Source organism: Epargyreus clarus, unplaced genomic scaffold (genome assembly GCF_041222505.1).
Source record: "Epargyreus clarus isolate Ecla_fem2 unplaced genomic scaffold, WU_Ecla_fem_2.2 ptg000018l, whole genome shotgun sequence".
NCBI classification, from domain to species: Eukaryota; Metazoa; Arthropoda; class Insecta; order Lepidoptera; family Hesperiidae; genus Epargyreus; species Epargyreus clarus.
In genome coordinates, this window is record NW_027332226.1 from 24,420 (window position 1) to 47,697 (window position 23,278).

The 23,278-nt window shown below is 40.3% G+C and overlaps 2 protein-coding genes across 3 annotated transcripts in view; one reads left to right on the forward strand and one right to left on the reverse strand.

Annotated features, from left to right (window-relative positions):
• Positions 1 to 3,301: 3,301 nt before the first annotated feature.
• LOC140749479 (uncharacterized) overlaps positions 3,302 to 23,278 on the reverse strand; it is a 93,318-nt gene continuing 73,341 nt past the window's right edge. The window contains exons 3-9 of one of the 2 annotated variants that reach the window (XM_073082544.1): positions 11,000 to 11,047; positions 8,165 to 8,268; positions 6,159 to 6,248; positions 5,187 to 5,268; positions 4,675 to 4,923; positions 4,208 to 4,593; positions 3,302 to 4,119 (exon numbers count right to left, since the gene is read on the reverse strand). In XM_073082544.1, coding sequence (XP_072938645.1) covers positions 3,904 to 4,119; positions 4,208 to 4,593; positions 4,675 to 4,923; positions 5,187 to 5,268; positions 6,159 to 6,248; positions 8,165 to 8,268; positions 11,000 to 11,047 — 1,175 coding nt within the window. In that variant the 3' untranslated portion in view covers positions 3,302 to 3,903. Of the gene's footprint in view, positions 4,120 to 4,207; positions 4,594 to 4,674; positions 4,990 to 5,186; positions 5,269 to 6,158; positions 6,249 to 8,164; positions 8,269 to 10,999; positions 11,048 to 23,278 lie in introns of both variants that reach the window. The other variant, XM_073082543.1, reaches the window with a different exon arrangement.
• LOC140749619 (uncharacterized) lies at positions 16,601 to 19,749 on the forward strand. The gene is made up of 2 exons (XM_073082726.1): positions 16,601 to 17,791; positions 18,254 to 19,749. Exons 1-2 carry the CDS (start codon positions 16,773 to 16,775, stop codon positions 19,743 to 19,745), a joined length of 2,511 nt encoding a protein of 836 aa, XP_072938827.1. The 5' UTR covers positions 16,601 to 16,772; the 3' UTR covers positions 19,746 to 19,749.

Here is a 23,278-nt window from a genome sequence, read left to right on the forward strand (position 1 = left end):
TATGACGTTAGGTTGGCATGTGTCAAAATGGGCCTATTAAATTGTGACGACTATACCTACATGATGAGCAGTGATAGCCTAATGATTAAGAATCTCGGTCTCTCGCTCGAGGGGTCCGAGGTTCAAATCCCAGGCACGCACCTCTGATTTTTAAAATGAAAATGAAATTTATGTGCGTATTAGAAATTAATTATCACTTGCTTAAACGGTGAAAGAAAACATTGTGAGGAAAACTGTATACCTGAGAGATAAAAAAAATAAAAAAATCTCAAATGTATGTGAAGTCTACCAATATGCATTTGGCTAGAGCGGTGGACTATGGCCTAATCCTTCTCATTCTGAGAGGAGACCCGTGCCCAGCAGTGGGACAGTAATGGGTTGATGATGATGACGACTACTTACGTTATGTTAGAAGTAAATGCACTGGTTTATTGCCATTAAGTACATTACCATGTTATACATATTGTTGCCCTCTATCACAGTTTGCAAAACATATTTCAAAATTATTTCCTTTTAAGTTTAATGTTGTGTTGGCATCGTTGTAAAGTGACGGCACATACAAATATGGGCGATTCCATTAGCGCGGGTGTAACATTTAGACGCATTTAAAGTGTGATAAATATTACATAAACCACATTTTTAATGAAATTATTCTTGGAAGGGCTACATTTTAACTTATTTACGTTTTATTTGCTTATAAGAATTTATATCAATTTATTACGTATTTTTAATTTTAATAGAAATGTACCCTCCGCATGATTGATATCGCGAACGCGCGATCGTACGCTATCGTCGGTAGACGTGATGATGTTGCAAAAATGGAGTGTCATGCTGAATGCTATTGAAATCATTTTATTACACTAAATCTAAAAGTGTAAGGCCAATTGTATTTGGCTATGTATTTAGTGAGACGCCCTTTGGAATATTTTTTTTTTTTTTTTTATAATAATATAAGAGTAGCAGTCGAGCATGCAGTCCACCTGATGGTAAGTGGGCTACTGCCGCCCATGGACATCTGTAATCAACCCCAGATAGGATTAGATATTCCTACCTGAGGTCGGCCGCAGATGCGCCGCTACCCCTGAGGACTAAGCTGGAACGCCTCGGAAAAGTCTGTCTCTTTTACCACACCCTTCAAACCGGAACACAGTAGCGCCTAACACTGCTGTTATTAGGTAGAAATAGCTGTGGCGGTGGTGCCGCCGGAGTCGAACCACAAAGGGTTCTACCACCTTTGAACCACCTTTTGGGTTGTAGTTCTGTACTGGTTCGGTTAGTACAAATATAATGCAAATCGATCCACTACCGTCCTACCCGCACGGCTTCGACACGTAAGTGACGAGACGAGTAAGAGTGACGTACCAGATCAACTGACAGTTACTCGATGTCGCCAGATGCGTACCAATACCGCACGCCATACCAGTACTCGTACTAGTACTCGTATCTATGTTTAGTGTCTAATTATGAGCGTACTTACTAATACACTACAAGTTCCATCTAAGTACTAACAGAAATTAGATTCTTTAAATCCTTGAATTTGCCGTGGCACGCTTTTGGCAGAGTTCCGAAATCACTGCAGGACTTTGAAGACTTAGGGTTCGTACACAAAACTGCGATGCGACGTCGCATCGCAAAAATCTGCGTGCTCCCTCGACGCATCGCAAGAACTTGCGAATTGATTCGCATCGCACAGTGGTTGTTGTTGTTGGTCACCCTGAGAGACGCTACGCCGCACGATATCGCATCGCAGCAATTCGCATCGCAATTTTCTGCGTTGCGAATTCGCATCGCGTCGCATCGCAGTTTTGTGTTCGAGCCCTTAGTGCAAGAATAAAAAAAAACTCTCTTGGCGTCCTAGATTAGAACTTAGTTATCTACCTAATTTAAAATTATTCATATAAGTTCTAATTATATATTATTATTATATGTCATAAAATAAAAGTTCTTCTATTATAATTTGGTTAATATATTTTTTTAGAGATTATTTCCTTTTATTTTAGATGAATCCGTAACAAATTGTTTAAATAGTCAGGAGAGAGGATGAAAGTGTCATTACGGGTGCTACAAATTTGGCCCCACTTTGCAGATTTTCTACATTTACCAGAGAATTCTACATTTACCTCTCTCCATATTCTATTTCATTCAAACACACCCTGACAGTATACTAAAATAGCGATATTTTGATAGTGCACGAGGACTCGTTGGATATTTATTATTTGAATTCTCGTCATTTGTATCTCTGTAAATATATTGTCGATATTTCTTAATAAAAAAGAACTATATATAAGTATAGTTATTGAATACAAATCATCAATGATACAGAGCATATGTAATTGTTCTAGACGTAACAAAATAAAAAAAATATATAATAAATGACATAATAATGTCAGTAGACAAGAGGTTGCACCCGTGATTCTAACACCAGTGTCGCGGGTGCAACCAATTAGAGTTAACGTTTACTTCCAATCAGATAACATTATTTTCATAAAAACAATTGATTTAGGTTTGCCTTAAATTTCTTCTGTCTTTTATAAAGTTTCAGAGCTTAAGCGCTTTATTTCTGTAAGAAAAGCCAACTTTTATATCTTTTGTATTGCGGGTGCAACATTTTAATAATTACTATTTGTATTCAATAATGCTTAAATATTAAAAACAATTTTTTTTAAACAATTGTATAAATGAATAGTGCTACTCCACGCACAGTCCGTAAAATGTAACCTGGAACGGTCAGTAATCTGTTTCGTGCAATTTTTACGAAGGACGAATTTGCAGATAAAGCCCAATTCTTTAAATATGTTTCTAATTGCGCCAAAAAATAATATCAAGCAATTTTTCATTAAATTATCTTTAACGTTACGTACTGACTATTTTTCTTTGTATTTATATAGAAACAGTAATAAATAATGAGATTTAAAATTTGATGTCCAGAATCATCTCTAGCGGAATCGCCCATAGGTATATAAAATTGTGCCTGTATTTTTGATTAGTATAAATTGCCACTTAAGCTTTTAAGTTTGTCCTGAAACAAAAAGTGTAAAACTTCTATGTAAGCAATTGTCTAATTTTTATTTTCATGTTACCTAAATAGTTTAATATGCTCCACCTTCATGTGACAATGTGATTATCTCGTTGAAATCGATTCATCAGTTTTCAAAATACATTAATAATATATTTTGCAAACTGCAAAAACCCAAGAACAGACTGATAATTCAACTTTATTTACTCGCATGGATATTAGACAATTCTTAATTAGATTTGCATTTTTGGTTAAAAAGGATAGGTAGTAAAGTAAAAGTCAAAGTCATCTATCATGTTTTATTGTAACATATAGATAGTTTTCTACACATCCACCTTACATACGCGTCGTGCGCTAAGTGATATGAGTTCTGTACACGGCGGCGGCGCGCCTCACATAAATAAAATTCACATAATTATATAAACTTACACACTAGATGCGGGCTTGCCGGCCGCCCGACGGACGCCCGGCGACCGCGCGGCTGCCGACCGACCGGCGGCCCGCGTACTCTACGGCTTACAGGCTCGTAACGTCGAGACTACTGAACAACACGGTGATCTCGAGTCTATAAAGGGGCCTCGTCAATTTCACGAGTCCGGATTTCATCTGATTAAAATTTTAAGTAGCTCTAGCCAGATTCCGTAAAACGTCATCCTTAAGGACCTCATTCGGACACTATTTTTGCGTCACTTTAAATAATCGATATAATAAAATAATTTGGAACCGCATTCATCGATAAAACTACATCATCCGAACGGTCACTCTAATATTTCACATCTCCGGGCTCCGCGGCTTCCGACGTCACCGGCTCACTAATATTTACACGTACTCTATTCTGTACAGGGCGGGGGGCTATTTACAAGAAGATATGTGTGTGTGAGCGCGCGTCAGTCGCGCTGCGGCGGCCGCGCGAGCAGCGCCAGCGGCTGCAGCGCGGCGGCCTGCAGCGCGTGCGCGTGCGCCTGCGCGGCGGCGTGCGCGTGCGCGTGCGCGGCGTGCGCGTGCGGGAGGGCGCGCGCGTGCGCCAGGGGGAGCAGAGCCGCACCGGGTGAACTCGCGCCGCCCGAACCCACCTCGCCCGCCGGCGGGTTGATTCGTTTTTCCTGGAAATTAAAAAACATCTGTTTTAAATATTACTTACTAATCGAGCGCATGGTACATGGAGGCAAACATGTGGTGCAAGTTGCATACCTTCTGTCTGCGATTGCAGAACCAGACGCGGACGACCTCCTTCTCCATGCAGAGCGCGTCGGCGAGCGCGGCGATCTCCTCGCTGGTGGGCTTGGGGTTGTGCAGGAAGGCCTTCTCGAGCGCGACGCGCACGCCGGACTCGATGGAGGTGCGCTTCTTGCGGCGGCGGCCGATCGCCTCCGCGTGCCCTGCGCCCACCGCCGTGGAGCCGCCACCGCCCGTCATCGACGAGTCCGCGTCCTCCAACCACTTCTGCAGCAGCGGCTTCAGCTTGCACATGTTCTTAAAACTCAGATTCAGAGCCTCGAACCGCGAGATGGTCGTCTGCGAGAAGTCGTTCCCGTACAGCTTACCCATCGCGAGGCCGACATCGCCCTGCGTGAATCCTGCAACAATTAAAATAGGTTACGGTAAAATACATGTCTTAAACGATAACAAGAATCAATATCGATCGATGAGGCACGCACCGAGTTTGATCCGGCGCTGCTTGAAGGTCTTGGCGAAGTGCTCGAGCTCCTCGAGGTCGGCGGTGTCGTCGGCGGGCTCGAGCGCGCGCGGCTTGTGCGCGTGCGCGTGCAGAGGCGTGTGCGGCGCGTGCAGCGGGAGGGGGGACAGGCGCAGCGGCGAGCGCGCGCGGCCCGGGCCCGGCGTGTGCGGCGTGAGGAACGCGGCCGCGCCCGGCGGCGTGCGCCGCGCCGGCGACGGCGACCGCGCGCCTGCAAAGTACCACACAGCCTCCTTAGTACAGCCCTTGCCGCCACACCCGCCGCTCCGCGTGATCTCTATGAAATATTCAGTATTGACAATTAAACACGTTACACTTACAATTATATTGCTTTCATTAAATAAGATATAATCAGAGATAATCTGTAAATATATATTTGCTCGAAAAAAGAACCAGGCAGGCGGCTCTATCGTGTAAGTAGCAATGTCATTAAGCATTAATGGGTAAATAGTAAAGAAATGTTTAGGTATATACCTGAGGAAGGGGGTACGTTAGCTGCTCGTGCTTGTAGCTGCTGCAGTTGCTGCGCAGCCGCCTGGGCGACTGCTTGCTGAACCTGCACAATCAGTACATGGTTTAGTCATGAAAGACAATAAAGTACCTAACATATCTTGTATATCTATTTTTTTTTACATCTCCGTCGATCGAATGCCCATAACATAAATCTAAAGAATTTACTACCGATTGTCGGATTGAGCAATTTTTAATTTTTGCATCTGCACGCATCCTTTGAGGGAGGGAGGGTGGTACATACTGCATGGTTACATATTTGTAGTGGATTGTTGCGAAGTAGTTTTAATCTTAACTTAATAGCATGGATTTCTGCAAAGTAACGCCTGATACAATTAACTATTTAAAATATTCGTATGTTAACTCGATTATAACGCAACATTACGGTACAACTGAGATGGATGGTCGATGAAAGTGGCCATAGGAATGATATTAATGATTGGGGTCGTTATATCTAGGCTCTAGTTCCGGTTGTACCCAAGGCCTTAGAGAAAAAGCAATGTTCAACGAAGAACATCAATGTAATATGTAGACGCAATTGTCTCGAAGTACACTTTGGCGCTAATAAGGCTTTTTTGGCTGTGAATATAAAATTATCGTATATGTATTTTATCGATGGAAAAATCAGTACTAAGAATCGTTACTTCTAAAAATCAGAAGTACGAATTGTGAACTCTAAGTTATTCCTATAGCCCTATAAAGTAAGTAATAATAGAGTAGGGCCTAAAATCAATTACAGGTACGTATGAGAGGTAATTGAGAGATTAAATTTATGTTATTTAAACGCAACCAAAACTGATAGAGCACTTCGCTCATCGATTCCGAAAGAAGTAGATAGAGGCACTATTACCTCGAACGCTGTTACGAACCGCGAAGAACACTGCCAGCTACATATAAAACACTACATATAAAAAGTTACAAGGTGTGTGAGCTGACCTGTGTGTGGAGCAGCAGCGAGTGCGCGCCGTGCTGCGTGAGCAGCAGGTGCTGCAGCTGCGCCAGCGCGCTGCCGGCGCCCGCCGCGTTCTGCAACAACAACACTGCTGGCATTCCGTGCTTACAACAGCTCTCTTATATCTAAAATATTCTATTTATTACTTTAGCTAAGGTATGCTATATGACTGAGTGGTTTTTCATGCTTACTACGTACATTTATAACCGTATATTTAATCTACTCTGGTAATATTATAGGAATATTATTATTGAACATAAATTTGTTTTACTAAACATTGGTGATAGATGGCGTTGTGTGTAAAGTTAGGGTGAGTGTAGAGCTAAAGTAGAGCTGCTATCAGATTAAACCATGTTTAATTGACAAAATGTTTGATCAATAAGTGTGAATGTTTTAAATAATTTGCGACTTGTTTATTTATTGAAATGTTTTTTTTTTTTATAACAACCAAATAAATCATATACCTAATACTGATATATAAAGTGTAATACCAGTACATCAGTTGCAAAATTACATATTTATCTTAATCTTTATCTAGGTTTAGGTTTAAAAACATTTATCTCTCTATTCATCTTACAAATATAATAATGAAACAGGTATATATACATTATATTACAGATACATTGACATTATACGTACCTACTCTTATAATTCTGTCAATCATGAGCCATGTAAATGAATAACTTTTAATTGCATTAATAGGTATAACTATTAGTTGATTCAGTAAAATTTATTTGCGTTTATTTAAAGCAAATAATATATGAAATCAACTACCTCAATGGATTTTTGACAGAATTAGGTTCTCATTCATAAAAGAAATAATGAGAAATATTATTAAAATTAAAACCATTATTTCATGTTAATGTCATGTAATTTACGTTTACGTGCGTAACTTACGAGTAAGTGCCAAACAAGTCTTTATTTGTTTTTAAGTATATTTTTGTATTACTTGCAAGAAAATATTATTATTTTCATTATATAATACACATTAATGTACGAATTTGTGAGTTTACTTATTCAATTAAATGTTATGACATTAAGTGGTTGCTTTAATAGCCAAATCAATTATTTTTTAATAAATTTAATAAATTTTTATTTCATAAAGCATTACAAAGGTATATTTGGATGTTCTCGAGGTAATCTTTATATAATAGTAATTTATTTTACAAAATTAAGTATCGTCAGCTGCCTAAACTGGGTTAAAAAAACCTGTAATATAGGCAACTGAACTCTCCCTAAAGTGTGTCCGAGTTACTATATAATCCGATTTATTGGAATTTATATAAACTTATACATAGCAATATTACTTCTGATTTTTAACATAATTAGATTATTTAATTTATAAAATAGTTTAAATTATTAATTAATTAAGTTATGAAATTAAATATGTATCTACTATAGTTTAGCCAACTGCAACTTTGTGTGTGTGTGTTTGTGTGTGTGTGTGTGTGTGTGTGTGTGTGTGTAGTGTGTGTGTGTGTGTGTGTGTGTGTGTGTGTGTGAGTGTGTGTGTATTGTGTGTGTAGTGTGTACGTGTTTGTGAGGGTGTGTCAGTGTGATTGTGTGTGTGTGTATGTTAGTGAGAGAGTGTGTACACGTCCTCAAGTTGAAAAAGACATTTAGAGGTATTGTAGTATACCTAGCGGTGCTTAGTCGTGTAGCGTGGTGTAGCATGGCGTATTGTGGTATAGTTTTTTTTATAATATAGGAGTAGCAGACGAGCAGGCAGCCCATCTAAGGGTAAAAGGCTGCTGCCGCCCATGGACATCTGTAATCAACCCCAGATAGGATAAGGTATGCCTACCTGAAGCCGGCCATAGCTGCGCCACTACCCCTAAGGACTTAGCTGGAACGCCTCGGTAATGTCTATGTCTTCCTTACCACACCCTTCAAACCAGAACTCAGCAGCGCTTAAAACTGCTGTGGCATGAATTGTTGTGGCGAACCAGTGTGGTGTAGTGTGGTGTAGCGCGGTGTATGGTGTACTCACGAGCACGGCGGCGGGCGCGGCGGGCGCGCGGTGCGGCGCGTCGTGCGGCGCGGACGGCGGCCGCTCGTCGCCGCTGTTCTCGCCCTCGCCGCTCGCCGAACCGTCTGTAACCACCGACATAACACTACTCAGTATCTAGCCACTCACAATAAATAACTCTGCATAGTCCAGTTATACAAGTTACAATTCACTCTACATATATGTAAATAAGGTAGGTAACGATGTCGTAGTTAGATGTTTAAAATTTTTGTTAAGTCGCTTATTTTTTATCCCTGTCGTTCCGGGACAAGAATAGAGTTACGGTATCCCCTGCCAGTCCAAGCCAAGCCAGTCCTGCCAAAGGGGGCTTCTGGGATGGTGGGTATTGTTAAGGTTTTAACATAATTAAAAGTTTACAATTAAAATAAATTTCAGTGCTGGTTCGTTTGTAGTTAAATTATTTTAAGGTCATTTAACTGAGAGCTGTGAGCTATTACCAGCCTCAGTTTGGTGAGGAGGCGTCAAGTTCTCAGAGGTCCGGTGACGAACGCGTCGCGCACGGACGCCACTCATCTCGATGCACTCCTGCTCCGGAAATTACATAGAGCCACTCGTGTTATGAACCCACAACGTCATCTACCTCATTAGCCGGGTATACTTAAGGGTTACGAGAAAACTGCTACACAATTACAATGACTAGTTATTTGGAAGCGGTATGCTATGTTGGTAGACGTTAACTGTGGCTTGCATGTTCGTTTATTACTTTCATATTTCCATTTAGTTTTATTAATGGAGTGTCTGTTGATAATGGAGTTTATGAGCCAATTATAAGTGGAGTCAGGTTTATTACTTTTAATAGTAAATTGCGATTTAATAAAACGTTAAAAAATTGAGATATGTTGTGGAGCAAATTGACTCTATGGAGTAATGGAACTGCAGGAAAAAAGTTATTAACTTTTCGCAATTACCTTTTCAAATGTATTCGTTTTTAAATGTAAAACGATGTTCTAATATAGATCTCGATCTACCGCAAGCTCGTAACCGCGGGGTGCATAATTTGACACTAAAGACTGACACTGCTTGCTATTTCAAGTACTCACATGCATTGATAAGCGAAGAGTGGTTGCATTTATTAGTCTAAGCAGAATGTACCCTTTTTTACTTGTACGAGTAACATAGTGCAATTAATTTTTTAAAGGTTTTTGTAAAAGTGAATTTGTAAATTACGCATTTTTAGCAAATAGTGTAATTTACTAATTCAATGAATTAAAATGTTAATAATACCTAGAGCTCATAAAATATTCTTCTGATTTATCTGTCTCCTAGTAGTGAATCGAATATATTTTACAAATATTATATTTTCGCGACGAATAGTTGATCTTAACAAGTTTGAGAAGTCGGTTTAGATATTTATTAACCGCGTTCATAATATTTTACGAAGTTCAATACTAATTCACAGTTTTTTTAATTATTACAAAAAAATTACCTCCGATCATTGTGCGAACAGAAACCTATAAGAATATTAGGTAATGAGTTTGAGTAGTTATAAAGATCTTTGTTAACAATTAAATACAAATAACGTTTACTGCATGTTGTTTTTTTTAACAATAAAAAAGAGCAATGAAAACGAGCGCGTCAGTTGTTATAAGGGTATCAACCCTTCCGATGTGGTACAAAGCGAAAGAAAACGAATCTTTCTCCGCTGTTCCTTTCATCTGGACTCGCGACACGTGCTCGTTACAATAAAGGGACAGATAAAAAAACACGAGGTGTTCCGAAATGACTTCCTCGAGGTAAAGGGTGAAGGTTTTTTGCGTTGACGTGTGCGCATAATCCTTCCGCGGCGCGTGTGTATGCGCGTGCGCGTGCAGGGCGCGCCGTCGGCTCGAAGATCTTACAGGTACGCACCTTTGCGAACATATACCCGAGATGATTAATGGTTTAAACGGCGTGTTTTAACCTACCTCAAAGATAATTTAATGTTAACTAAATGCTAATAGAATTTCGAAGTTAGTTAGATTTTGTTTGAAAGAAAAGGAAGGATAATGTTATCCTTATTTTATTTCTTAGTAAAAGACATTAATGCACATTTGTATGTATAATGAAGTATAATTCTATATATCTTCAATGTACTAATTCACTGAACAAAGATAATTGCTACACGGTAACATTTTTTGTTATTAAACAAAATTGTTTAAAGGAAACATGCAAATCGAGTCTTTATACCTACGTCTTGTAAGGAAAATAATGCGCTCAATTAATTGAACTGTAAAATTTATGCAATTAGCGTGATCCCAATTAATCAATAGTTTGAGTGCATTTTTGATCTGGCTTACTAATTGCCACCAAATAAATAATATTAGGTATTGGAAATATTAAACGGTACAAATGCTGATTACGTTATATGATTTAAATAAAAATTGAGTGGTGTGGTGTGGTGGACAAATTTACGCAAAATCGATGAAAACCCTTTTTTTAAATTGCGTCTATGTTTTTAACTTTTTTATCAAGCGAAGTTCTTATGATGCATCTACTGGTAAATGGACAGAATCCATTCTATTTCTTCGGGTTAGCTTTATAATATATCAAACTGTATAAATAAAATATTGTACTATTATTTATTTTTAGTAAGCTCATTTTTTAACCGACTTCAAAAAATGAGGAGGTTTCTCAATTCGACCGTATATATGCTTTAATAGAAAAGACATATAATATGTTTCCAATGCTAATATAAGTATATAAAGGTATTTTGTACAAGTCATGTCGTACTTGTTGGTGTTATTACTAAGTGTATGGTATACTAATAACTTGACTATAAATAAATGAAAACTTTGTGTGTAAAAATGTATGTCTTACCGTGACTGGGCGGCGGCGAAGGCGACTTGATTAGGTCACCCGACTCTTCTGAAACAAAACAAATGTAGTGTTAATATTATGTAACTGATATAAAAATTATGTCATTTTCTTAAGTTATTAACATGTTTATTTAAAAATATCACGTGTTAAAAGAAGAAGAACTAGTAAAAAAAGATCTCCAGTTTTTATATAAACCAACATATATGTTGCAGAAAGAATATATAAAAGATCCGCGTATAGATATTTGTGTAATAGGAAACAATCGTATTATATAGATTAATTTGTAATTGGTAATTTGTTCCTACTCGTATTTTTTAAGACCTGGTAAATTCTATGATGTGTTAAGACTTTACAACTGTGGTCGAACTCAGGGGCAGGTAGGATGATGAGTTAAGACACGTACGATTTTCTTGTAAGTTTGATTTGTTATAAGTGTCCACTTGTTGCGGCGACTATTTCACAGTCAGCCACTAGCAACTGTCTTAAATAAGACAGTAGGACTGCGGTGCCTATTTCTATATCTATGTTAAAAATGCGGACACAGTGTTCCTGGTGTTAAATGTAATTAATTTGAGAATGATATTGATATCCAGTAGCAATAGGATTGTGGTGCGAGCGCTGACGCGCGCGGTAACGGGATCAGCTCATTAGTGGCGGCGATTAATCGGATCACGATAATCGTAGGACTGCGCGAGGACGCACGTCGTAACGCCTACTCAAGGACAACCTTCATTTTTAAATATCACAATGGTTTTTTGACAAAATGTTACAAAAATCTACGTCAAACAAGTTTCCTTTAACACTAGATGGAAAGTATAAAATATTAGTCAAATTTTCATATTCATGGCATATTTATAATACAGACATTTGCGTTGGTTTTTATTGAGAATTGATATCGCAGGTTTAATTATTGTTTTTTTATTATCGTACAGCGTAGCGGCGCTGTAATGTTTAAATAGTGGCTGTAATGTGACATACGAGCAATGCGCGCTTCCCGTCTTAATCTACATGCGCCTCGTCGTAAGGAGCCGCTAATCCGCGGCGCCGCACGCGGCCGCGCTTAGTCGTCTTCCACTCGACTTAGCCCGAGCTTCTAATGACGGAAAACCTATAGTTTGGACAACATTCATCAATTGCATGCCGAAAGTTTTGTTGAATGTTCAAAATGAATGATTTCTAAATTTTGGATTTTTGCACAAGACTATAAAAATTATATACAAAAACTAGCTGACCGGGCAAAGGTTGTGTTACCATATAAATAAAAAAAATGTTAAGGGTGAAAAACCCTTATCACTTAGGGGTATGAAAAATAGATAGCAGCCGATTCTCAGACCTATTGAATATGCATATAAAATTTGGTGTAAATCGGTAAAACCGTTTTGGTAGGTAGGTACGGTAACTAAAATTGTGACACGAAAATATAAGATTAATATTTAATACATTTCCGTCTAACTAGACTTATTTAATTCAACACAATAGAAAAATAATGGCAATGATAATGCATACTTAAAAAGTTTGTGTACTGACTACTCATGAACACCTAAAACGTAGGCCTACGAGTAGCGTAGCAGAGCTACGACACGTGTAGGACGCAACGAGAGTAATAAGAAAAACAATATGAATTTATTTTTCAGAATCGCAAGTGTTTAGTAGGTGTAGTGACAGTAACATTTTTATCCACATGTAGATAACAAAAGCCGTCGTGGGCCGCCGTGGGAAGCGGTACCTGCGGATGATCCGGCCGTCGCGGATAAAGAGGATTTGCGTCGGCGCAGCATTCAAATATCGGGAGACGAGGAGCAGACAGGAGATGCAAAAAAATTGATGATTCCCAAAAAACACTAAAACGACGCATTGTGCGACCGCCGCTTATTGAACCGTCATCGCCATTTTTTGCCGCGCGTTCAACAGTTCGCCATCGGAAAGGGTGCAATCCTAGAATTGCAACGGAGGTGTATAGGTAAGAAATATAGTTTTTATGAAAACTAAAAAAGTGCCAGTTGTCCGTTTTTTGCCAATTGAGCAATCCTTTGCACTCATATAATCTTCTTGGATTACTTCGTTTTCGAATATAAAGTTACAGAATACTAAAAAAGTGATCCATTTTTTTCGGTTGCATTTGTCTTCTGTCAATGATAGAGATGTTGGAGTGATATATGTATTTGATCAAAAGTTGTTTGCAAAGTAAGAACAATTTATGAGCGCTTTGGTTACATACGGACACAAAAAAAATTAACACGAAACAGACGTTGATTATGCATTGATTAACTTAGAAACAAGATTTTTCTCCTAATTAGAATGAATGTAATTACCGACTGCGGCCAAATTAATACCTAATTAATTCTTTTATTACGAGTTACATTAAAATTTATGTCGGAATCCTAATTGGTACATAATCTATATAATTATCTTCAGAAAAAGCACAAATCAAAACAACAACAAAAAGATATTCACATCCTATTCTGAAAAATATAATTTCCACTTCACTAATATAATTAATCTGAAAATTTAAGACCACCGTTTGATTTTCGAATATTATCTAATTATGTGAAATTACATTAGAAATTACAAAATACTAATTAAATCTTCTAGAGAAAAGTTAGATCTTTTTACTGTTCTCATTCAGGATACATATTGCAATGGGTCAGTGCACTAGTTATGATGTTAATACAGGTAAACCGTCCGTCAAATTACAAGTACGAGTAAGTATTATGTAAGCAATATTTTATTATTAATTATATTAACATATTCATGGATGTTAAACTTTGAAATGCAAATACTTATAATAAATATGTACACAACATAATTATTATTATGTAATAAAAATAGGTAGGTCTACGTTTTACACTTTATTATAAAATGTGTAATATTTTCTAACTATTAATTTCAAGAAAATTATTGATAAGCTGTTTTAATAAGATAGAAAAACAATACATGCGACAAGTTCCGAAAGCGATAGTTCACGGAAGCTTTAAGTGGACTCACGGTAGGAGGAGCAGTAGGGGCGCGCGGCGGCGCGTACGCACGCCGAGAGCACCATCGCGCGCTCGGCTCCGCGGGCTTGGTCGAGACGAGTACGAGAGCGGCAGTGTACGCGTAAAAGTGCAAGTGTCGCGAGCGGCGGCGAGCGGGGCACTGGCGCTGGCGGCGCGAGATGGGAGACTGGCGGCAGTGGCGCGAGTGGCGTGGCGCGCGGCCGTCCCGCCGCCCCGCCCCGCGCCCCGCACGCAAACGAATTAAAAATTGGAACTTTTTTGTACGAATCCGTTTCTTTTTCCGCCCTTAGTGAATTTTTTTCGCGCGTCTCGCCATTATTTCGATTACCTGAGATGAATTTTTTCGAACCCGATGCGCGTTTAAAAGCTGTTTAATTTTTTTTTAGGAAAGGGGAGCGACGGGTTGGGCTAACCGATGCGCGAATTCCGATATCGGGTTCGATTGAAAAAACCTCTTCGTACGTTGCGAGCGCGCGCGAGTCGATGCTGTTGCTGCGGAACAAAGCCGGGCTCCTCCGCAAATATTCGGAAACAAAAAATAGATAAAAATCGTTACTTCACTTATTGTCACAGCGCCTATTGTCGAACTCGACAAACAAACGACATTGAAATGTTTTACCAGTTGTAGCGTGCGTTTTGCGATTATAAGAGTAAGGTTAGTTATAAATTACTGAAGGGAAGGACGGTGCTTGAATAAGTTACAATTATGTTTTGTTCATGCGGTTAATTTAACAAGGGATGGATTACATAAACTTAAAGTCCGCAGAACGTGCTTTATGTTTTTACTTCATGTAAATATTTCTTATTTCAATAACGTATGCATTGATATATGTATGTAGCATAAATAAGAATTTGGACCCGATAATTTAAAGAGTTCTGAATTGAATGTTGGCCTCAACTACGGCTAAGTATCGCAGCGCTTGCAACGTCCTGTGAGAGCTTTAACTGCAGCGCCGGACGCGGCACGAGGCACGAGGAGCTGCTGAAATTCTGATCAGCGGCCCTTTGTAATGGAAATGTGAGCAAACATCGGCCGCGGATGAAACATTAATGTTCCTCCCCGTCCCGCGCGCCCTCACCCCCCGCCCTCGCCCTCCCGCGTCCATTCGACCGCTCACTTTGAACCTCTTCTCATGCATTGCTATCGGAATGCATTTACGTAATGTGCCCGCTGTTTGTTTAGGCGCCGACATATTGCTACTTTGAATAAGATATTCGGCCTTTGTGGAGCACCTCGATAACGGTCTTTTAAAAGCTGAATAAACTATGTTTACGTAAACGGGACCGGATACAATGAATGTTATTTCGCAACGAGAACGGTGTTTTCGAAAGTGCAATGAACCATATGCTTCCTCGCATATTCTACGAGGGCGAGTCCTTATTACTCGTACATGTAAATGTGAACCTGATCGCCCCACTGAATAATCTTTTCCTATTTGGTTCAGTAGGGAATTTGGGCTCAAATAGAAAACGTGTTAGTCAGAAGTAACTTATTAGCCTTCGTAGGTGTTTTCGATCGACACCTTCGATACGATACGTATGCAAATGTATGCCGGCGCTACGCCGCGCTACGGCGTAGCACGGCGAGCGCGCACTCGTCCTCCCCCAGCATTTAATTAAGCCGGCGAAGGGTTGACTCCATAACTCACGAGTAATCGACGCCTCAATTGGATATTACGATACTGTCGTAGGGGTACCAACTAATATTTCCTGATCGATGGACTGTATTAATATGGACACATAAATAATGATAAGCGAACATACGAGTATCACAGTACTAGTAAGATTTTGTTTTCAATGTTAAAGAACCCGATGTACCATTATTAATTATTGTTATAACAATGTTCGCATTGTAGTGTCTTAATGTAAGAGGTATAAATATAATTATTACCGTACAATCATTGAATGTTATCCGATCCAAAATTCCGCAATCCGCACAAAACAAAGCCGGCTCGCCGAGTGCACTCCGCTCGGACCCTCCTCGGATTGTGCAAACATATTTTATTACCTCAATAAGTGTCGCGACCAAATGCGTTTGTTGACTATTTTCTAGAATATGAAGAAATAAAGATCGCGAAAGGGGTGTGATATTAACCCTAAACATGTGTAACGTCCTGTAATGTGTGACAGTGGGATCAAAACGACATATTGCAGTGTGATGATTCGTCATGTGATTATAGGTAATGATATGTTTACGATGTTAGTGTAGTTGTCTATAAGTGTACTCCTTAAATACAAAATTATATGTTTATTGTGTAGATTAGTAATAAAATTACCTTAATGCCACTACGTCAGCATCGTTGCTATAAATAATGTCGGCAAACGAGCGGTGTTGTTCACGGTGTTTTGATTCTGTTCACTTCGGACAGCTCATGAGTGGTGATTTAGTATCGTTATTACATATGTTCACGCGGACTAATAAATACCGGTCCGTCTTCGGCGGCGACTCGTAACATTGCTAACAAGGCATTACTAAGTGCTTAAAATTCAACAACAGATAACATCAGCGCCTCCTGATGGTTGACGCTATGAGCGTCTTTCTCTCATATCTCGATTGGTCATATTGCTAAACTTCAGATGACATTAATTTGTCCATGCCGTGCCGTGTGGTGCCGGCTGCGAATAGCACCACTCCCTCTCTTCCCGTGGATGTCGTAAGAGTCGACTAAGGGACAAAAACCAGGAGATGGGCAGCAGCGTCTCTCTGTGAATTTACCACCATACTGCGGTCACCAACACGCACAGCCAAGCGCGGTGACTATGGCAACAACCCCCTAATGGCAGCTGCAACAAAACCCCGGCCCCCAGTCCCCGGCAGCCCCGCTATTCCTGGCTACGGTAGCGGTCACGGTTACGGCGGGGCAGGGGGTGCTAAGAATCTCCGGCAGAGATCGGGCTACCATAAACGACGACTGCTGCACCTGGCAACATATAACACCAGGACTCTGAGGAACGATGAGAAGATATATGAGCTGGAAGAAGAGATAGGCAAGTTAAACTGGAGTATTATAGGGTTGTCTGAAGTCCGAAGACAGGGGGAGGACTCGACGATCCTAAAATCCGGTAACTTGCTCTATCACCGAGAGGGCGAACATCTGTCCCAAGGTGGTGTCGGGTTTATCGTCAACAAATCCCTCGTCAACAACATAGTGGAGATCAAGAGTGTGTCGCCAAGGGTAGCATACCTTATACTCAGAGTATCTAAAAGATACTCGCTGAAGGTCATACAGGTATATGCGCCGACATCGACACACTCCGACGACGAGGTTGAGGTTATGTATGAGGACATATCAAAAGCCATACATACCTCAAAATCGTACTTCACGGTTGTGATGGGGGACTTCAATGCAAAACTAGGTGTCCAATATGGCGATGAGTCGAAGGTGGGGCCTTTTGGATTTGGTCATCGGAACCATCGAGGCCACTTGCTGGCTAACTTTTTGGAAAAGGAAGGATTCTATATGATGAACTCCTTTTTCAAGAAGAAGCCCCAGAGGAAGTGGACCTGGATGAGTCCCGATGGTACTACCAAAAACGAGATTGACTTCATATTGGCGGACAAACGGCATATATTTAACGATGTCTCTGTGATCAATAGGCTTAAAACCGGAAGCGATCACCGGATGGTTAGAGGCACGCTAAATATCCAAGTCAAGCTGGAACGGTCCCGCCTTATGAAGTCGATACTTCGTCCAACACCTTGCCAGGTCCAGGGCTCTGAAGACTTTCGACTCGAGCTCGATAATCGTCTGCGATGCCTAGAACGTTGCGTAGATGTTGACGATATTAACACCAAGTTGGTAGAAACTGTCCGTGAGGTGGGGTCGAAGTATTACCAGACCGCCTCCAAAAGAACAACTCAAAGGCTCTCAGCCCATACACTCGGACTTATGGCAGAGCGGCGGGCAATGTGTGTGCAGTCTCCGGCTTCACTGTCTAAGTACAGGCGGCTCAACGCACAGATCTTTAATAGAATGCGACACGACTTGCGCCTCTCTAATGCTATTCGCATTAAAGAGTGCATTGAGCGAAATAAAGGCTCCAAAGTCTTCGCAAGGGATCTGCGGGTTGGGCAAAGCTTGCTGACGCAGCTGAGGACGGATGCCGGCACCACAGTTGCCACGAGGCCTAAAGTTCTGAGAGAAATTGAGAAGTTCTACGGACAGTTATATACCACTTCGCGTGCGCCTCTACGACCTGTCTTTGACAAGCGAGCCACGCTAACCCGGCACTATACCGAAGATATCCCGGACGTCAGCCTTTACGAGATAAGAATGGCCCTCAAACAGCTCAAAAACAACCGAGCCCCTGGCGAAGACGGAATAACAACGGAACTGCTAAAAGCAGGTGGCAAACCGATTTTAATAGCACTCCAACAGCTATTCGATTCCGTCATTAGCCAGGGTATAGCACCGGAGGCGTGGAGCAAAAGCGTGGTGGTACTGTTCTTCAAAAAAGGCGATACGTCTTTGTTGAAGAACTACAGGCCCATTGCGCTTTTGAGCCATGTCTACAAAGTGTTCTCGAGGGTCATCTACAATCGAATAGCTCGCAGGCTTGACGACTTCCAGCCTCCCGAACAAGCCGGCTTTCGAAAAGGCTTTAGCACCATGGACCACATACACACGCTGCGGCAGGTGGTACAGAAGTCCGAGGAGTACAACCTGCCGTTGTGCGTGGCTTATGTGGACTATGAGAAAGCCTTCGATTCTATCGAGACGTGGGCGGTATTGGAGTCACTCCAGAGGTGCCAGATCGACTATCGATACATCGAAGTGTTGAAGTGTATGTATAAGGCAGCCTCAATGACGATCCGATTACACGACAGAAGTACGAACCCCATCCAAGTGCAGCGAGGTGTGAGACAGGGTGACGTATTGTCTCCAAAACTGTTTACCGCTGCACTGGAGGACGTGTTCAAACTGATGGAGTGGAAAGGATTCGGCATCAACATCGATGGCGAATACATCACTCACCTTCGATTCGCAGACGATATCGTCATCATGGCGGAGTCGCTAGAGGACCTCAATACCATGCTCAATGACCTCTGTGACGCCTCTCAACGGGTAGGTCTTAAGATGAACATGGACAAGACGAAGATCATGTCTAACGTCCATGTCACACCCATGCCGGTCGTTGTAGATGGCGTCACACTCGAAGTTGTTGACGAATACGTTTACCTGGGACAGATAATCCAGATGGGTAAGTCCAACTTCGAGAAAGAGGTCACTCGTAGAATCCGACTCGGTTGGGCAGCGTTCGGGAAATTGCGTGACATCTTCTCATCCAAGATACCTCAGAGCCTGAAGTCGAAGATGTTCGAGCAGTGTGTGTTGCCAGTGATGACGTACGGTGCCGAGACGTGGTCTTTCACTGTGAGCCTTATACGAAGACTCAAAGTCGCTCAGCGAGCTATGGAGAGAGCTATGCTCGGTATTTCCCTACGCGACAGAATTCGTAACGAGGAAATCCGTAGGCGAACGAAAGTTACCGACATAGCTCTCAAAATAAGCAAGCTGAAGTGGCAATGGGCTGGCCACATAGTTCGCAGGACCGATAACCGGTGGGGTCGGAAGGTCCTCGAATGGAGACCACGTCTCGGCAAAAGGAGTACAGGACGCCCCCCGACCAGGTGGACTGACGACCTGAAGCGGACGGCGGGTAACCGCTGGATGCAGACGGCCCAAGACCGGTCGGAGTGGCGCAGACTAGGGGAGGCCTATGTCCAGCAGTGGACCAGTAAAGGCTGATGGATGGATAATTTGTCCAGTAAAAATATATACTAGAGATTTATACTCTAGCTTGTTGATGAATAATTTGAAATATAGAAAAAAGTAATTCAAGATTATTTTAAACACAAGTCAATGTTTGGTACAATTATTACCTTTCATTGTCAATGGACGCTACGCAATTTTCCTTTCGGTAACTATTTTAAGAACGTCTCAACGTTTATTACATTATGTTGTCACTTGAAATATATCTATTCGGTCCAATGTGACTCGTCACAATCATAATATGTTCAAAAAAAATTAGGTCGTATTATTTAGATATTACGAAAATACTTAAAAAAAACTTCTAAAGCACAATATACAATCCTGAATAGAAGTTATATAAAGTTTGATGAAAGTAACGCGGAAAAGCTGAGCGATTATATTATGCTTTTTAAATATTTTTAACATGATTGAGTACTTTTAAGTTTTGAGGTTGACAACATGAACATTCATTTTATTCAAAACTTTAAATTTCCGATAGCTCTACAAATTAAACGTATCCCAAATTTTCATTTCATTTGATGGGCAATGTTGTGTAAACTATGAATACCATAAATACTTAAAATAAAATAAATAAAAATAAAAAGCCTTTTATTTCTTGTAAAAAGTAACAAAGTTTTGTCTTAATTAAATGCTTAAATTGGTATCTTATCACTACTATTTTGTGCATCTAATATTTAATTTTAATAATGCTTTTTTTATTCCTTAAGAGTTTAAACTACTTTCAAATTGCTCTATGAGTTAAAATAATCTAATCTACTACTTTTTAGTGCATTTAATATTTATTTTTTAACAATGTAACAATTTAAAATACTTTCTAATTGTTCTATAATTTAAATTTAAATTAATCTAGTCTACAAGAACCCCTCCGCGGATGTAGGCCTCCTCCAAAGAAGCCCAAGTGTCAAAGAAGCCCAAGTGTCTCTGGCTTGTGCTGTTGGTATCCAGCTTGGCCCTGCCGTTTTGCGAATATCGATTATGTAGAGTTTATTGTTTGATCTGGATGTGGAGTTTTAAGTTTTTATGTTTGTTGTTATCTTTGGAGGGTTTTGGTCGTAATCTTCCACGGCGACCAACCGGTTTGGAAGCTGATTAATGTTGCTTATCTGATTTTGCTCATACGTGTAGTTCGCGCGGGAGGGGTGGTTTGATTGCTATGCTTTATCGTCTCTGTTTTCAGTGTTTTGTCCTTGTGTTGTACTGTTTGTATTTTTGTTTACTAGGAACTGCACTATACTTGGTTTCGCAATACCCTCGGACACCATAAATACTTAATGTACATTTAATAACAAAACAGTAAGTAACATGTATAACACAAAACCTGAGCCTCATTAATTACATTCCCTCAGGAGGCTCGGTGTCTACAGGAGGACATGCCGCGAGCTGCCGGCCCCGGGCCCCGGTCCCCAGGGAGCAGTTACACTGCACCGCTGTCCCACTAGCACGCTTCATATCTGTCACATGTAAATAACTATTGGATATTGCGAATTCATTACAGTTTTATTTTTATTGATCATTTGAGTATAAGTCTGGTAACTCGCTTGATTTGACTGCATGTCTTTCTACACAGATTACAAAGACTTGAATTCTACACACACAGCAATGGGAGGAGTTCTTAATGGTGATCTATTATAGCAATCGATACAATAGTTAATCATTAGCTACTGGAGAAGTGCTGAGAAAATAATATTTAAAGCGCGAACAATAAAGAGTAATCTGAAAGGTAACAATAGGTTTATTTAATACTTTTAGTAGTCCAGTTTTTCAGCCTAGCTAGCCTAGCCTTTAGCTGCTCTTCTGACTCTTACTGCGTTTATAGATAAGAGATGCTCGCGGACAAGACCTAATTTTGGATAAGTCGAGGATTTGCATTAATAATTATTCGTGCTTATGATAATATTAAGTGGATCGAAACAATTTTAAAAGGTGTCCCATTTTAAATGAGGTGCAACTTTTATTTACTTATGGTTTATCAATAAATATCGAATTGTTTAACTATGATTTGATTATCTTTGAACTCTATTAAAAAGATTTAGAACTTCCATTCAATTTTATAAATATTCCAAACTCTACTGTCATCTGAATTGAAACTATTGAGCTCTATCAATCGATCGACCTAATCAGATCGGGGTACTTACGCGTCGGCCATGTTGGATTAACCCGTATTTGCATTTTCAATTCGATGCGGAAAGGTCGGCGGGCTGCAGGGAAGGGTTGCAGCCACGTGCACCCGTAATCCCTTTAACTAGTACATGGCGTATCAACGCTGGGGCCCAACCCTTGCTCAATCGCTTTAAACTGCCGACTTTACATTCCAATTGCTTTTATTATTATCCTGGGTGACCTCCGAGCACGACTGAATATGACTATTTTCAGTAGTAACGAGCCATATCACCGTTTGTTTGCGATGTTCAGTGACCATTGGACAACGGGTCTACGTATGCACGTCTATCATTTTAAGTTGCTCTAAGCATGAGTTTTAAAAATGCAAAAATGTTACTTGAATATTATTTCGAATTGGGTTTATGTAATAAAAAAACTATTTTTAAGCTATGATCAAAGTAAAAATCTTATGTGCCTAAATCCTGTGAAATGATAATTTAACTTATAATTACATAAACAGCTTGAACATTGTATCTTCTGGATTTCATTACGTGTGTACTGTAACTGTTTATTTTGATTTTCAAATCTCGCTTCTAAAATTCCGTTTCATCGCTATTCCAATGCATTAGAATGGAGTTCTAATGTATATTTATATTCCCAGTGACCAGTGTTTCTGTGAGCTCATTAGGAGGCGCGTGCGGGCGGGATGCAGTCTCCCGTCTCGGGCGGGCGCGGGGGGCGGCAGGTGGGGCGGGCGGGGAGGGGGAGCGGTCGCTAATCAATAGCTGCAGCTGCAGTGGCGCGAGCTAATGCGTATTAAACCTTCGCGATAAACTCCTTCGATTCGAGCGACGATTGCCAATCGAACGAGCAAACGGTACTTTGAGCGCGGGATAAATAGCACGACAATCGGTGCTTATCAAACTGTTTCACGCCGTTACTAGCTCATGATAATGCAAGCATTGACTAAAATTTAAATACTATTAACACATTTTATTTACTTGAGTCTGGATAGTCAGTGTCAAGTTTAAAAGAATCTAGAATGAATTGTATATTTGAGCGTTTAGTCAATATATTTTTATATTCATATTGAATCCAAATAATTATATAACTCATTGTAATGGTATTTTAATTTAATAAATATAGTGCTCGATGAATACATAACAAATCTCATGAATGGTACAATCTTAAACATGTATCAAATTATAATATACCAATCACACGTGTACGTACCTACCATAAAAGGGGTCGTGCGTTTAACCCTTCACTAACCCCGTAGGTGCGTGATTTTTTATCGGTACCTAATCTACATGCCCCTAAAAAGCGATTTGAATATAGCAGGTAGCGGGGCGGGGTTGTGGCATGTAAATGATATGTAGATGTCGCGATCTACATACGGCGGCCGCGAT

Bases quoted from the DNA above. Each gene is read 5' to 3' on its own strand.
- LOC140749619 (XM_073082726.1), top strand. From the start codon at position 16,773: ATGGCAGCTGCAACAAAACCCCGGCCCCCAGTCCCCGGCAGCCCCGCT. The intron at 17,792-18,253 runs GTTGGTAGAAAC...CCCGGACGTCAG, and splicing joins GTTGACGATATTAACACCAA to CCTTTACGAGATAAGAATGG.